Below are 16,038 nucleotides of genomic sequence, written 5' to 3'. Positions count from 1 at the left end.
TCTCCTGTGTCTGACACCCCTTCCCTTCCAAATCCATGGCATCCCCTTCTTTGGCCATTATTGCTATGTATACATACAAAAAAATAAGCATATGTCGCACCTGCTGTGTGGCCTGCACCCGAGAATGTAGCGAGGTGGTCGGGATAGATGACACGGAGACTGGTTGGTTGCTTTAAGAAAACTTTATGCTTCCCAAGTCAGCTTAGGAGGAGATTCCAAGTCCGCTTAGGAGAGAGAAGTCTCAGGAGAAGTTCCCTCTAAGAAAAAGGAGCTTTCCTTTTTAAGGACTTCTGCCATTCATCTACATACCATTCTTTCCACTTCTCACCCTCCTGGCTGGTGGTTTAATCTCCGGCCCCAGAATCAGGGAGACACCACAGGGGGGACAGGCAATTACCATTTAGCATGTGAAAGCTACCAAGGGAACACAAAGAATATTCAAAGTCAACTCACAAAGAGGATGAAACTGTTGTTTGCTTGGAGCTGATATTTTGCCCCTATACTCCAGAAAATCTAGCTGCTCCTGATCATTGGCAAGCACTGGCTCCTTAAACTGTATTTACTGTCCACTCTTTGAAAGCCACAGCTTTGAAATTATCTGCTAATAACTTCATTAGAAAAATTCAATGATTCATCATCAATTACTCAGTACCTTAAAAATCTAATTTTAGTGATGTAGCACAAAAAATCCCATTCCATTTCTCATCTTCTTGAAGGATTTAATCAGTGTGACATAGGTCAATGACATCAGCTTTCTACCTATTGTATTTTTAAAGGGTCTCAACACATCTAGACATCTTCATTTTGAAGTCTCTTTTTTTTCATATAGTGTGACACATAACCTTGAATTCAATTTGGGCTAAGAAAGAAAGTGCTATTTTGATAAAGTAATCAGGAGTACTCTAGAAGATCTAATTTAAAAGTACACATTAGTGTTTGTCTCATAGTATGAATTCCTAATCAATCCAGGTAAATAATTGTGTACACTCAAATATTATCATGAAGTGCAGCCATTTAAGTGTGCAACTAAAGCAAACAAACATTAATTAAACACACATTACTCATAACAGTATATATATGTATATATATACATGTGTGTATCCTTACATATATATATATAAATAAGTATATATAAATATGTACATATCTTAGAGAAAACCTTAATAGTTTTTTAAACAAATTGTCTTCTTGTTTTCTTGAATATAGTGGCAACAAGTTGGCTACTTCAGGAGGTGATACCACAATTAAATTATGGGACCTTTCAAAAGGTGAATGCATGCTGACCTTTGAAGGACACAACCACGCAGTATGGTCCTGCACATGGCACTCTGGTGGTGATTTTGTGGCTTCTGCCTCGCTGGATATGACTAGTAAAATCTGGGACGTCAACAGGTAAGAACTCCTTTTAAATATTATTGATAAACCTTTACATGAGTAGAGTGTGTTGTTTTTCACAATGTTGCCACTGGGAAATAATATAAGATACTGTTCATTGCTAAGATTATAGAGGATGAAATTAATAATCTTTATGAAATACATTTCCAGTTCTATTGATTTTGTTGATATAATAACAATTTTTTCTGAATGTTGAGAACAAGATGAAGTTAAGAGATAAGGGAAGCCCTGTGTTAGAAGCTTATAGAAATGAATATTTATTTTAAGTAGATTTTTTGTTCTGCTTAGGATATGGTTGTTGTATCTATTCACTGTTGAAGTTGGGTTAGCAGTCATGAATATGGTGGAATTGGCTTATGCTCAATTTTTATTGATACCTTGGAATGTTTTCCCAAGCCAATAATTTTTAGTAATTCACAAAACGTAAGAAATTATAGGCATGAAACCTTTATATTTATCTTAATTCAAAACAGATAGCCATTTCATTTTCAATATATGTAACAATATTATAATATGTTAAAATAGACAAGTAAGTTGCAAAAAGGTACATTAGACTATTATCAAATATGTTGTTTTGGCTTAGAGGTTATTTATCAGTTTTTGGGCCTCCTTTGTTCTTAACTGATGTCCAGGTTTCAAATTGTGGATGATGGCTCCTAATGAGACAAACTATTGTCATCTTATATACAATATAATGTATTTTAAAAGAGAATTATGGTGCCACCATAAAGGCTGAGGCTTAGAATCACACATACAATTGGTCCTCCATCCTTCCTTGAGTTATGAGTGGCATCTTGAGAGCAGAGAGCAATTGGGAACTTGTGACCATTATCAACATTTGTGAAATATTCAGTCAAAGGTTATCATAAGTTCCATTTATAAAAGATTTCCTAAGGTTGTGTAGCAGTTATTAGTGTCCATTTTCTGCATATTGTGTTTTGTTTCCTTGATGCTACCACTGGGCTCTGTAATCTTCGCTTTGCTGGCTGACACGTCTAGCTCTACTATTGCTGGTGCGTGCAGCAGACTGAGTCTGGCAATGGGAGAGGGCTTCCTTCTTACTATTCCTTTTCCTCGAGGCATATGGTAGACTTGCCATCACACCACTGGCTTTACCTCAACTATACTGTTCTCATCATAGCAGCAGAATCCAGTGACAGGTTTCTTTCTACAGAAGTAGCCTCAACCACGTAAAGAGGAAACGCTTAGCTAGCAGATATGGTTTCCTCTTCGTCTGTGTTCTCTGTCTCCCTCAGAATATAACCTCTAGGCAGAAAAGTTCCACCACCAGCATAGAAATGCTATCTCCTCTGAGGAATGACTTGGGCCACTTCCACTGTGGAAACATCCTCCTCCAATTCTAGAGATTTTGTGAGTGTTATGCAGTTGAGCATTTATCGTTTATACTTTATTTTCTTTGTCATTTCAGTGTTTAGGTCGTAGGTCTTCTCTGTTGGAGCTTAGCCTGTTCCTTAGCACTCTTTTCTTCTCATTAGTTAGTGAAAAACTTACAGAGTTATAAGTCCTGTCTGGAAAGCTTTGATCATTCCGGTAAGAGAAGCAGTTTCTGGCTGCTACTAGACCTCACCAGATTCAAACATAGCCAGATAAATAATATAATCCAACTTAAATGAACAATAACCTGAACTTTGCTTACCCCGTGTGAGAATGCATGACTCTGAGTCATAGATGCATATGTGCCTAATCCTATCTAAAACAGTGACAATTGTTTTCTTAGTGGGGTATGATTCTATGGTAATAATCAATTGCATGCAAAATTTTTAATTCTATTATGCTTCTGTATCATATGATCAGATTCATTAATATTTACAATACTGAGTCACTGAAATTTCAGGACAATTATCTAATTTTAATTTTTATCACATTTGACTTAGATGAAGATCCTAATAGAAGACTGTAGTGCATTTGGAAATGTATCTTCAAATCTATTAACCATCCAGAATGTGTAAACCTACTATGATTAGATACTACTCCCCAATGAAGCTCAACCACGATAGAATAGTTTCAAACAATGTGATTTGACAACCTTCCCTTTGACTCTGCTGACAGAAATATTGTCATCTAATTGATGCCCAGTAGATATTGACATAGCAGAACAAAATTACTCTTGATTAATGTCAAAAGCCTCTAAATTCACATTTTCCATCAATATCAGGACCGCAGTCAAATTCATCACCAATGACAAAAACTGATACTGACTTTGAAGCTGAAGTACTGCCCATGGCGACAAGTAATGGGAGACATTGATTACTTCTGAAAGGCTGTTGGTACATCTTTCAGAGTTATAATCAAAGCATCAAATTCAAATTTGTAATTACCCAGGGGTGAGACTTATGTAGATATGTTTAAAATATGGGAGGCTTGCCTTAAAACCTCTCAGCTTACTTTAAATGGCTTAGTGACTTCAGAGGAGATGTTACTTGCCTGAGTAATTTGGGTGTTGACAGCTGTGTCTGGTTGTGTAGCTTACTGTTTTTTGGATGCCCTATGGTTCCTAAGGATAGAATATTTTGAACCGATATGTGTCATTGTCATTTATTTGGCTGTTTGCCAAAATGTTAAATCACTGGGGAGCATAACCCTTATAAGCATAACCCAGATACGGCTTCTTGTTTACTAAGCACTATTAAGATTTTCTGAACACTAAGGTATTCAGTATGGGTAATGTGTCACTCTACAGAGGTTCTGTAGCATATTTTGGTGGTCTTCTCAAGGATCAGGCATATGAACTAATGGATGTGTGTGTTTCAGATAGAAATACTTGTTTCCTACATCAGTTTTAAACTATGCCCTTTAAGGTCAATCACTAAGCACTCACATGCACTTGAAACACAAACACATGCACACATAAACATATGTGCACAATCACATCCATATTCACATGCAATACATGCACACATAGTGCACATACATTCATGCATGCACATGCAGTGTTTCCTGAAAGTAGAGTGCTTGGCATATGACTGTTTACTTGCATGAATGAATAAAGAGTGTTCCACAAGTACCCATGAAGTGTGTAGAGTAGAAGTTTTCATTTTCCATATCTGTATTCAAGCCGTGTTACAATTTGCTGTCTTATCCTCCACGAATCTATAAATGAATGAAATTGGGTAGGAGTATTAAAAATGATCTCAAGCACCTGTAAAAAATAATTTATGTTTCTTTTCCTAGGCATTTACCCATAGCACTAATGAGTAAGTGTTCATGAGATGACTTAACAGTGTTAAGCTGTTACAGACATGAGACGTTCAGAGTCAATCACTGTCCTCTATGAGATTATAAATCATAAAGATGTAGGGGTTGTGAAGCAATCAAAGAATTTGCAATGCATCTGCTCTCTGTATTATTGCATCAGGTATTCTGGGAGAGTCCTAGCTGTTTTTCTTCCAAGGTAACTGTATGTGGCTAGGCAGCTTTATCACATTGTCACTTTACTATTTGGAAGGCAGGCCATGTGCCTGGTCCACTCGTAGCTGGAAGGGAAGCAGTTGGAAACAGCCAAAACGTTGCTCACTGTAGCTGCTTCAGCTGCTTCAACAAGACAGCACAAGGGCAGGAACAGAGCAATTTGGATTAGGATAGGATTTGTACAATTCAACTGCTTCTCCTCCCAAATGATGGGAAGTTAATACAATGGCCTTAATTCCCTGTATTGTTTCAGATGCTCCTGAACGTATGTGGAAAAAGGAAAACAAAGCAATTTTAAGAACCTCGTTTAATTTGTGATTTTCACTGTACTTTGTTACTAGGAGAAAAAATTTACCAGAAACCTGGGTGTGTGAGAAAATCATGTTGACAAAGAAACCATGAGCCTATAGTGACTAACTCACCCATTCTTAGAATAGTCCTTGAAGCCCCAAATGTAGATCCAAAGGAAGTGGGCTTCTTGTGTCCCCTAGTCACAAGAAGAAGGTAGAGAGCACAGAACCTCCTTTAGTAACAGCCATGGAAATTAGCGCAGAAGGGAGAATCTGTTGTGAAGTGAAGTCAGAACCCATGCAAGAAAGATGCAAACCAAACCAAACCCTAAAACCACAAAAGAAAACAAAGTGGAGTGGGAAAAGGGTTCCCATTTGAACATGCCATGCTTCATATAAGTAACCTTCCTTCGTGCTTTGGAGAAGATCCTTGTTTTGCTTTCTTAATATTTTAAGGCAAGCCACAAAGCAGCTTGCTTGTATTTCACACTTTCTTTTTCTCTTTGTCATTTGTACAGCTACTAGCCCTTCCTTGCCCCCGTCATTGTGCACTGCATTTGTGGTAGTGGAGGCAGACAGCAGAAACTTTGCTTTACCTAGTTGATCAGCATGAGTGAGCCCTCTGACCCATTGGAGCATATGGAATATCCAGAGAACACGGACTGTAGAATACATGCAGGGGCTGACTGTGATTTGGGATTGACTCCATTTCTGGACTGTGAGAAAACCAGCAAATACTTTGTTAGGTGGAGGAAAATGTAGCATCATTATTTGGTGGACAGAAAGCTGTAGTAGAGATGTTATTATTCATTTTTTTCTTTCATTCTTTCACATTCACTAGACACTTGGATATCTAAGTGTTATTTCTCAGCTTTGCTATTTTTTAATTGTGGATGCCCCAATAACTACTATACAGCAAAACAACAGTTGGTGTTGGCAAAATTCTCTTTTTGGATTTCTAGGGTATCCAATGGCCGCAATAACCTCAGAAGCCAGTTATTTTCATTTTAATAAATGAGAGAGCAACTCTCCCCCTGCTTGGACTACATGGTCCCACTGCCTCCCTCCAGTTAGCCTGTCCCTTTGAGTAACTCAGGAACAGGAGAGAAACTCTATTATTGATGTCATTATTGCCAGCCTCTGTTAGGGCACTTGCTCCTGCTAGGCCAATAGAGACTTCCTGTGTATATTCTGGGAGATGCATTGTCTTAAGGCAACTGTGACAAGTTTGAAATATTTGCCAATGTTTAGAGATAGGGTCACTTTGTGAACATCCTGTGCTGGTAGTCAATGGCTCTTTAACTCTCCTTCTCCATGTTATGGCCTTAATATGCGTTTCAATACTGCTGGAGCCTATGAAATTGTAATTGTCACCAGAAATATCTGTAAGTATAATAATGGGATTGCATAAGTTAAAATGCTGTAAGAGTAGTTGTAGATTGTTAGAAAAACGTATAGCTATTATGCATGTGCCTCCATTAGTAGAACTATGATTTAATGATGAATTAAACAAACACAAAGATTTATAGTTTATGGTAGCTGTGACTTTATTTATGGGGAAACTTCGGAGACTCAGTTTTAATGATTATAGTTAAGCTTATAAAATATACATAACATCTTCCATATGGATGATGTTCCAATTTTCTTTTCCTCCCTTCCTTCCTTCTTTCCTTTCTTCCTTCCTTCTTCCTTAACTATGTATTTTCATTACTTTAAAACCCTGTCTCAAAAAAACAAACAATAAAAGAATAGTAAGTGTTCTTAAGTACTGGGTCATCTCCCCTCTCCCCAGGATTATTATTTGCTTATAGATCTAACAAACATTCAATTAAACCCTTATCTAATGTGTTACTCTAATCACTACAGTACTGTAGTGGTTTCAATGAGAATGTCCCTAATAAGCACATATATTTGAATACTTAGTCACCAGGAAGTAGGACTTTTTGAGAAGGATTAGAAGTACAGCCTTGTTGGAGGAAGGATAAATGCTACGGTATCAAAAGTCAGTGTGAGAACCTGTCTCTGTCTTTCTGTTTGCTGCCTGTAGTTCAGAATATAAAGCTCTCAGCCACTTCTCCAGTGCTCTGCTGTAAGCAAGCCTCAAATTACATATTTCTCCTCTAAGTTGCCTTGATCATAATGTCTCCTCGCAGAAACAGAAGAGTGACCAAGACAAGTAGTAAAAGAGGTAGATGAATTTAGATGGCGTTGTGTTGGGAATAAATACATAGCAAATGGGTATTAATGTGTTAGTTAGAGGTGACAGCTTTTGTAGAAAGAAAAGCATGGGAAATGATCAGAAATTATGGTTATGGAAAAAATATTTTTTCAAGGGTTATAAAGCTGATTGATATTTGGAAAGTCTCACTAAACTGAGACGACTAGCCAAGCAGATACCCAGGCTCTTCTGAACTTTACTATGGTGATGTCAAAAGCCATGTGACTGATGGAAGGCAAATATAAGTGGAGCAAAATCAGCGAACAGTTAAGACCCCTGTGGATATGTGCATATTGCAGAAGGCCTCACAACCCATCTAATGCTTATTAGCTTCATTTTCAAAGATATGTCAGACACCTGGTAGCTTTACTCACAAGGTTCAGTCTGTTTTATATATTAATAGATGGCTATGGTGAGTTTTGAGATTAGACTATGGAGAGGAGTGGTAGAAAACAAATAAAAGTAGAACTACCCACTAAAAAATCACTGCCAAATCCAGGCAAAAGATGAAAAAGCCTTGATGGAAGCTGGATCCAGTGTCAGTAGTAAGACTCCTCTTATCCTGGGCTAATAGGGAAAAGAAAGCCAACAGGAGTTCTTGAGCTATCATGATCTATAAGCAGCAGAGAAAACAAAAGACTTGTTTACATATTTAGATGGCTGAAAAGGAAAAGCCTCATTCTCATTATGCAGGCACATCTCAAAACCAAGCATAAAGGGATATGGCATCTGATTGTTCCTATAACATTCCTAGTGAATGTACCTTCTGCCCACTGGCATCGCTTCCTACTAAATTTAATAATTCATCAGTCAATCAAAATTTTGGCCAGATAAGAGGAGAGAAACAAAAGGAATCAGTTAAAAGTAGGAAAAGAAAATGTGAAACATTAAGATTCAGGTTCAGCGAGTTATTTCCTGTTAGTGAAATGTAGTATTCACTTTCTTTTGGACAAATAATGTGCTAAATTGAACTTCAAAAGGAGAGAAAATTCTTTATTCAGAACAACAGTTCATTATTTAAAAGTAATAAGACTGGGGCTTGATATTTATAATATAAAATATTCCATTAGTATATTTCATGTTCATTGTGGCTCACTTGCAAAGTTGCCTGTGCTGGTAAAGAAGGACATATTGTACCATATTAATGATTTTAAGACATAATAATGTAGAAAGAAATATTAAGACTCAAGGGCATGGATTATTTCTGCATTAATACTTGTCTTGTGTTGTGACGGTCTCGAATTTGCCTTGTTATACTCAAAAAAGCTCCCAAGGCATGTATCAACCAATTGGTAAAGTAATTCTTGAAAAATGATTGTACTATATTAAAAGAAATGCTTAGGTATCCTTTGTGATTAATAAGTCTTGCTCTACCTAATAATGAATCAACTTTTCTGTCTGCAAATGAATAGTGCCTCCTCTGAATATGGGTCTAAAGAGATAACTAAATATGGAACATAAACAGAACATGAAAATCTTGATTTTAATTTCTCTCTTAAAGAGAGGACACATTGCATGATTGAAGAAATATCTGTTTTATAAATAAAAATATTAAAGCTAAGGTTCATACTTTATTCAGGAAATTTTAGTGTGATTTAAAAATTTAACAGTTCTCTCATAACTAATATGACTTTGTCTATATTTGTTGAGAATGCCTACAGCAAGTGCCCATTGCAATAAACTTGATGCAAAGGTTCTTTCATATCAATATGAATGAATCAACACCTAAGAGGATATATTTCATGAGTTCTTTGAAATTTATTTCTATCCCTTTACACAATAATACTATTTCATATAAATGAGTTGTATAGTTCATATATAACTTATATTAAATGAGATGTACTTTCTCCTGGTTATCTTATATGCCAAATGAACTAGATATTAAAATGAATTTGAGTGAATAAATTATCCTTTTGCACAACAATACTATTTCCTATAAATGAGTTGTATAGTTCATATGTAACTTATTAAATAAAATGTACCTTCTCCTTGTTTCTTATATGCCAAATAAAGTAGATATTAAAAAGAATTTGAATAATTAAATGAGATTAAAGCTATTCTAAGTGAATGAATACATTTTAATATATCTTTACTTTATTAATGCCAGTCAAAGCAAATATATTTCAAATCAAATATTCTATTCTAATTAAAATTTGACCTAATATACGAATTTTTATTTTCCTAATGACTATGAATATATAATATATTTCTTCCCTACTATCTTTTCATATAAGATTATAGTAGTCACAGATGACATAAGATAAAAGAGAAAAGTCACATTTTTTAATGGTTAAGGATTATATACGTATATGAACAGTTGAATATGTATAATTTTATTGCTTATATTCATTACTTTGAGTGAAGTAAATTTAAATACTCAAATTAACATTAAAATGACCTATACATATTTTGTTATTTTAAGTATCTAATGAAAATTAGTTTTTACTTCTTTATCATTTATGTCAGCTCCAAAACACAAATCATTTTAAAACCATTCACCTGAGAAAACAAACACTAAGTGTTATAATATCCCAGAAACATTGCTTAAAGCTGATTAAAGCTACTCGAACCAAAAGTAAAAACTAACATTCAGTTCAGTTGCTCGTGATTGAGTTGGAGTTCCATGTCCATCAATTCAACATGTAAAAAATAAATTGCAGTACGAATAGCAGAAATTAACATTTTGGAGAAAATGAATTTTCCTTCGTGTATATCCTTTGTGTTAGGGCAATACTTTTTATGTTGAAAATAAATGTAAAACCACTTAGTACACTAGGAAAAATAATGTAATAAAGTACTTAAATTATGGCGCTTCACATTGCCTGACATCAGTTGTGAAAATCACAACTGTTACAAAATTGCTGAACTTGGTAATAGTTCCTTGGTGGAAAGTGGAATTCAAGAAGGTGGAAGGAAAATCCTTTGTCTGAACTTAGGTCATCAGTCACTTAGAAAATAATACCCTATGAAAACAGTACTTCTAGCAGAGTTTTCCCTCTAAAGGCCGTCATCTATGTATATTTCCCTTGTATTTTCTTGTGTTGTTTAGTAGGTTATATTAAATTACTACTACAATCTTCTTTCTTGGGTGTTTATTACTCATTAAATAATTCAACATATGTCCACTGTTTTTCTATCCCTGGATACTCTATGTCCATATCCCCAGAGCTGAAAATACAACCCAGAATCTAAAGTCTCTTACATGACTCACATTACCCAGTTCATAACAGTAGCTGATACCCACACTATATAAATTATTAGACCAACTACTGTTCAGTCACTGACATGAAACTTAATTTCTTCTGTCTGTATATCATAAGGGAATACCAACCAGAGTGTAGGCTTCCTGCAATCACTAGTTATCTTAGTTCTCTAACTACTGCAAAAATTGTGGAAGCTCAGGAGTACACAGCAATGAGGTGGACAGTTAAAGTGCCAAGCCTTCCAGTCTTTCTATAATGTGCTTTTCTCATTGGAGTTTTGCTTTCACCAGCTACTAAACACTTACCATATAAATATCCATTTAAGGTTCCACATGAGAGTGGGCTTTCCTGTGATCTCATTATGGATTGGGGGTAATTATATGAGTTGCCTTTTTATTTTGAGTGAGGAAGAAATTGTAGAGCATTATAGTATCATGTTACCAAAGATGAATCTAAAACAAATCAGAAATAGCAATACTAGAGTGAACTGTGCCCTACCTACTTATGATTGAAATACTTTTCTTCCTTACAACAGTCATTATCTAAATTTTGTAGTTTCCTAAATAATATTGTCAATGTTGAAGCTGCAGGATGAGTTAAACATGGGTGCTTGTGTGTTACTATCTTAACATATGTCTAAGGAACACTTCTTTTCCACAAGTTCATAACTTAAACTTACTTTTTTAATTGTTGGTATCTATCATCTATCTATCTATCTATCTATCTATCTATCTATCTATCTATCTATACACCTATCTGTCATTTGTCTGCCTGTCTATGCAAATGGCCCTATGGGGGGCATATCGATGCAAATCACCACATGATCTAAATATGCATTTACTTGCATGTGTTCTTCAGTGTGTGGACTTGTGTGTGCACATGTGTGAAGGACAGAAGTCAATGACAGGAGTCTGCCTCACTCATTCTACATTGTAGTTTTTGAGACAAAGTCTCTCACTGAAACCCCAGCTCACTGATTTAGCTGTCCAAGTAGCCCCAGGTATCCTCCTGTCTTTCCCTCACCAGTGCTGGGATTATAGATGTGCACCATTGCACCAGGGTTCTATGTGGGTGCTGGGAACCTGAACTCAGACCTCAAGCTTGCACAGCCAGTGCATTCCCAACTGAATCATCTTACAGCTTTCATATATATGTATATGAAACATTTCAATATAGGAACCTCGTATTAAAGCCATAAATACTAGAAGAAAAAGTGGACATTTATTTTTTTCTTGATTTACTTCTCCCAGAACGCTGACAATTTTATAATAACATCTAATGAGTTCAGCCTTAGGGGTGACCTTAAATTTATTTCATTGTCTACTTTCTAGTTATGTGACAAATTAAATATGCTTTTTAGAAAACTGTTATTACCAACACTTCCAAAATAAATGGAAGTTAGCTGTTTTACATATATGAATTAATGTATCAAGGGCATATGAAAACAGTAATAATAAATATGTCCATAGCACCCAAATGCTGCCTATGTGCTTAATATAAATCTGTCATACAAATATTGTTTCATTTAACAAACTTCTGCTATTTATATGTGCAATCACATTTTGTTCTTGCTTTCATTTCATAGTAAGTCACTTCTAGACTAACCTTAGAATATAGAATTTAGTGACATCTCTAACAATTATTCACCCTTCATTATCTGTATTACTGTGGTTTTCCTTATCTTTGTTCATATATTTTCCATCACAAACCAAAGGGAAACAGACTCTTCTCATTTTCTAAAAGGACATTGGGATTAATCCCATTAGGCTAATAGCCCCGTTTACCTGGGTCACCACAAAAATGCTAGCCACTGTGTTTTAGACATTATCCATACGGTCAGCAGTCACACTTCAACTGTCACTCACATTTGATTGCCTTTTCACTGCAGGCTTTGGAATTCGATGCCTCTCATCAGCAAACCGTTCTCTATCCCCAAGCTCTTCAGTGCACTATTTATCTTCTCATTGAAGCAGGTTCTCCCTGGAGGATATCGATTCCCTTTTCTAATGGAGCCTGTAACTCCCTCCCTTTAATCCTGCTCAAGAGATTTGCAGCTAATAATGAACAATAAGCATGTACAATGAGATACATATAATTTATTTTGGAATGTTCATACATCTGTCATGGTGTGTGTGTGTGTGTGTGTGTGTGTGTGTGTGTGTGTGTGTGTGTAATTTGTTCTTGGAATTCTAACTCAGATTTTATCCCCTTGAACCTGGAGGTTTTCTGTCAAGTATGTTGACACTAGCTTGAATGGGGCTTCAACTGTAACTGGGACGCTAATCAGTGTTCATTGGAATAATATATAAAGTTACAATTTGTATTCCATCTTTGCTCTTTATTGTTTCTTATAGACCACATTTCCTTCCCCTTAGTTCCCCTGAACCATGCTTTATTGTAAGCACATTCTTCAAGATAGCACCATTAGCCACTTTTTAATTTTATCATAGATACATATATCCTTCTCACAACATCACATTTTGAGTCATGTGGTGTTTTATTTACTATCTTTATTAATTTCAACATCAGCTTCTCAAAATAACCTAGATTCCTAACATATTAACTTCCTAACTCCCACCACCACTTTCCTGCTTAGTTTCCTCTGTCCAGCATATGTACTTTAATAGTACTCATTGCACAGCTCTTGCATTCAATAGTGTTAGAAACAGTTTCCGCAATGCCCCACCACTTAAAAAGAGCCTTCTTATCACATGGCGTGGTTTGAATGAGAATGACTCCCAGAGGTTCATATAGTTGAGTACTTAGTCCCCAGTTGATGGACCTGTTTGGGAATGATTGGGAAGTATGGCCTTGTTGGAAGACATAGGCCACTTAGAACTTTGACATGTCAAAAGCCCAAGTTATTCCTAAGTTATCTATCCCTGCCTGGTGCTTGGTGCAGCATCTGCCTGCCTGCCTAATGCCATAGTAACTAGCCATTCTAGTTACTAACTAAGCCTCTGAAATTGTAGGTCTCTAATAAGCTTTTTCTTCTGTAAGTTTCTCTGTCATGATGTCTTATTGCAGTGACAGAAAAGTAACACAGACACTGTGAGTAGATTCCAACTGCCATCAAAATGGTCTCTTCCTTCTGAATTCACTTATCAACCACTTCCTCCGTGTCAATTCTCTATGAATTCTCTGCTGATGCTTGTCCTGAGCTCGGTTAGCTTCCAATGGCTAAGGAAAAAAAATCGCATTCATGCTTATTAGTTTCACTTGATATGTATAACTGCAATTCTTAATTGAATTCTACTTCCTTTCCTTTAGCAGCTTATTCTACCATGTATGTATGGAATAACTTGCTCTTCTGACTTCATATCATTAGCTCTCCCGAGTTCTTTCCTCTTTGAACTTAGGAGCTTGATTTTTATTTCATTGAGAAAATAGGTCATATCAGAAAACAAATCCATTTATGATTATACCAAATCCATTTATGATTATAATTTTTCTCCCTTTCAGATCTTGCGTATGCAGTTCTATTATAGAATAGCTTGGATTAATTAATCTGAAATAACTGTATTCAGATGTCTGAACTTCAGCCAGAGCACCAATGAGACTATTCATACAATATATCATCTATCAGTAAGAATGCCTCCATTTGCCATCAAACATAGCTCAGCAACATGAGAGAGTAGAAGATGCATCATCTAAGCTTCTATTTGTCATGGTGTTATTGTCCAAAATGGGTCAGTAACATGGTCCATATTAGAGCTTACTTGACAATACATATCTGAAAGCTGACATATAGGAAAGTAAACCTGTCTCTGTCAATTCTAGTGTTTATGTATTATCCTTCTGTGGTCTTTGATGAAGTTGAAGACAGATAGTTGTAATTATACTTTTCCTTAGTTATGATAAAAGATAAGCTACCTATAAGACTTTAGACTCACAAAGATAGGACAGATGATACTTTCTTTAAATCTTACTAAATGTTAATGGACAAAATATTGTAACTATGTTCTTACTTGATAACTGTTCTGTTATATATAATTTGACTAAATTAAAGTTAAAACCTTTCTTTTATTTAGACAGAAAAGAGGAGATGGTGGGCGATGCCATTCTGTAAATCTGTCTCTTATTGCTTGTTGAATAAAGCACTATTGACTAATAGAGAAGCAAGATAGGTGGGACTAGGATTCAAGGAGGATTCTGAGAAAGAGAGACACACCATGTAGGCACCAGATGAATAAGAGGTCCAGACCCTTTTCTCCGGTAAGAGAAATACTTAGATTAACAATTATGGGTTAAATACTTAACTCAGAGATAGCCAGTAATAAACCAAGCAAACAGCCAACAGATTTATAATTAATATAGTGTCTTGTGTGTTATTTGGGGACTGCAACTGTGGCAGGGCCTAGGCAGCTGGCAAGGAAGACAACACTCTACGTAAGCCTAACAACTGTTCTGGATTAAATACTTGGGTCCCAACCAAAAGTCATGTTGTCACACAAGCACTTAATATGCTGGGATTTGGATACAGGAACTATGGGAGACAATTAAGTCATAAGGATGGTGCTGTCATTGAAGAGATTTAGTGGCTTTGGGAAAAGACATGGGAATGTTGTCTTTACTGTCCCGTGTAAGTGGGTGTAAGAAGACAGTTATCAACTAGCTACTGTCTTCTAGACTAGAAATTTTGTCTAATGACAATTTGACCTGAGGTTTGTTAGCCTCCAGAACTGTGAGAAATAAATATGTGTCTTAGCTATACATTGTCCACCTTAAAAAATCCCATATACTCTAGGGCAACAACCATTTGCAAAGAAAATGCCTTGTTTTTCCATTGTTGTTCACACATCAGTACTTCTCTTGTAATTATGGATGTGTATCCATCTTTTATTCATAGGTCATAGTATGGAAGTGGTGTACCTAAGTTGATCTAAGATTGAAATACAAATTTTGGCACAATCCCTGGGCTACATTGAAGTCTGACTTAAGGAAGGTTTTTGGAAAAATACTTAAAAATTATCACCAGAGTAATTTCAACCTATGTGTACATGTCTCCTCAGTAAATTTTAGATGACCCCTATTATTTTACAGCTTTTTGTTTTGGACATATTTAATACAGTAAGTTGAAATGGAACCACTTTTCTCAATGATAATTACATAATTTTGCTTCTCATCAAACCTAGAAATGGACACCATTAAGTCAAGCAGATATAGTAACTGAATTTAATCAGGTGTTTTTATTTGTTCTCCTTCTCTCTTCCTCTCTCCCTCTTTCCTTCTCTCTATCTCTGTTTCTGTCTTTGTCTCTCTCTCCCTCTCTCTCCTTCTTTCTGTCTCTCCATCTTCCCCTACCCTTCCCCCTCCCTCTCTGTGTACGTGTGTGTTTCTGTTTGTCTGACGATGCACGTGTAGTTTAAAACCTTATCAACTTTGTAGGTAAGGATAACCAACACAGGCAATATCAATAGTCAGATATACAGAGGTGCATAACCATTAAATTATTTATATATCTCTTCAATCCATGCTCTATCCCCAGCCTAGCTCTTGGAAA

At 35.9% G+C, this 16,038-nt stretch overlaps 1 protein-coding gene across 5 annotated transcripts in view; it reads left to right on the top strand.

Annotated features, from left to right (window-relative positions):
• The window catches only part of Spag16 (sperm associated antigen 16), an 809,062-nt gene that overhangs the window by 408,296 nt on the left and 384,728 nt on the right, over nt 1–16,038 (top strand). For all 5 annotated transcript variants that reach the window (XM_040753382.1, XM_040753381.1, XM_040753385.1 and 2 more), the window contains one exon: nt 1,207–1,392. In XM_040753382.1, the coding sequence (XP_040609316.1) occupies nt 1,207–1,392 (186 nt within the window). The remainder of the gene's footprint in view (nt 1–1,206; nt 1,393–16,038) is intronic.

Source organism: Mesocricetus auratus, unplaced genomic scaffold, assembly GCF_017639785.1.
Source record: "Mesocricetus auratus isolate SY011 unplaced genomic scaffold, BCM_Maur_2.0 Super-Scaffold_100010, whole genome shotgun sequence".
Taxonomy (NCBI): Eukaryota; Metazoa; Chordata; class Mammalia; order Rodentia; family Cricetidae; genus Mesocricetus; species Mesocricetus auratus.
The sequence above is the reverse complement of the archived record's forward strand: the minus strand, read 5'-3'. Positions and strand labels throughout refer to the sequence as shown.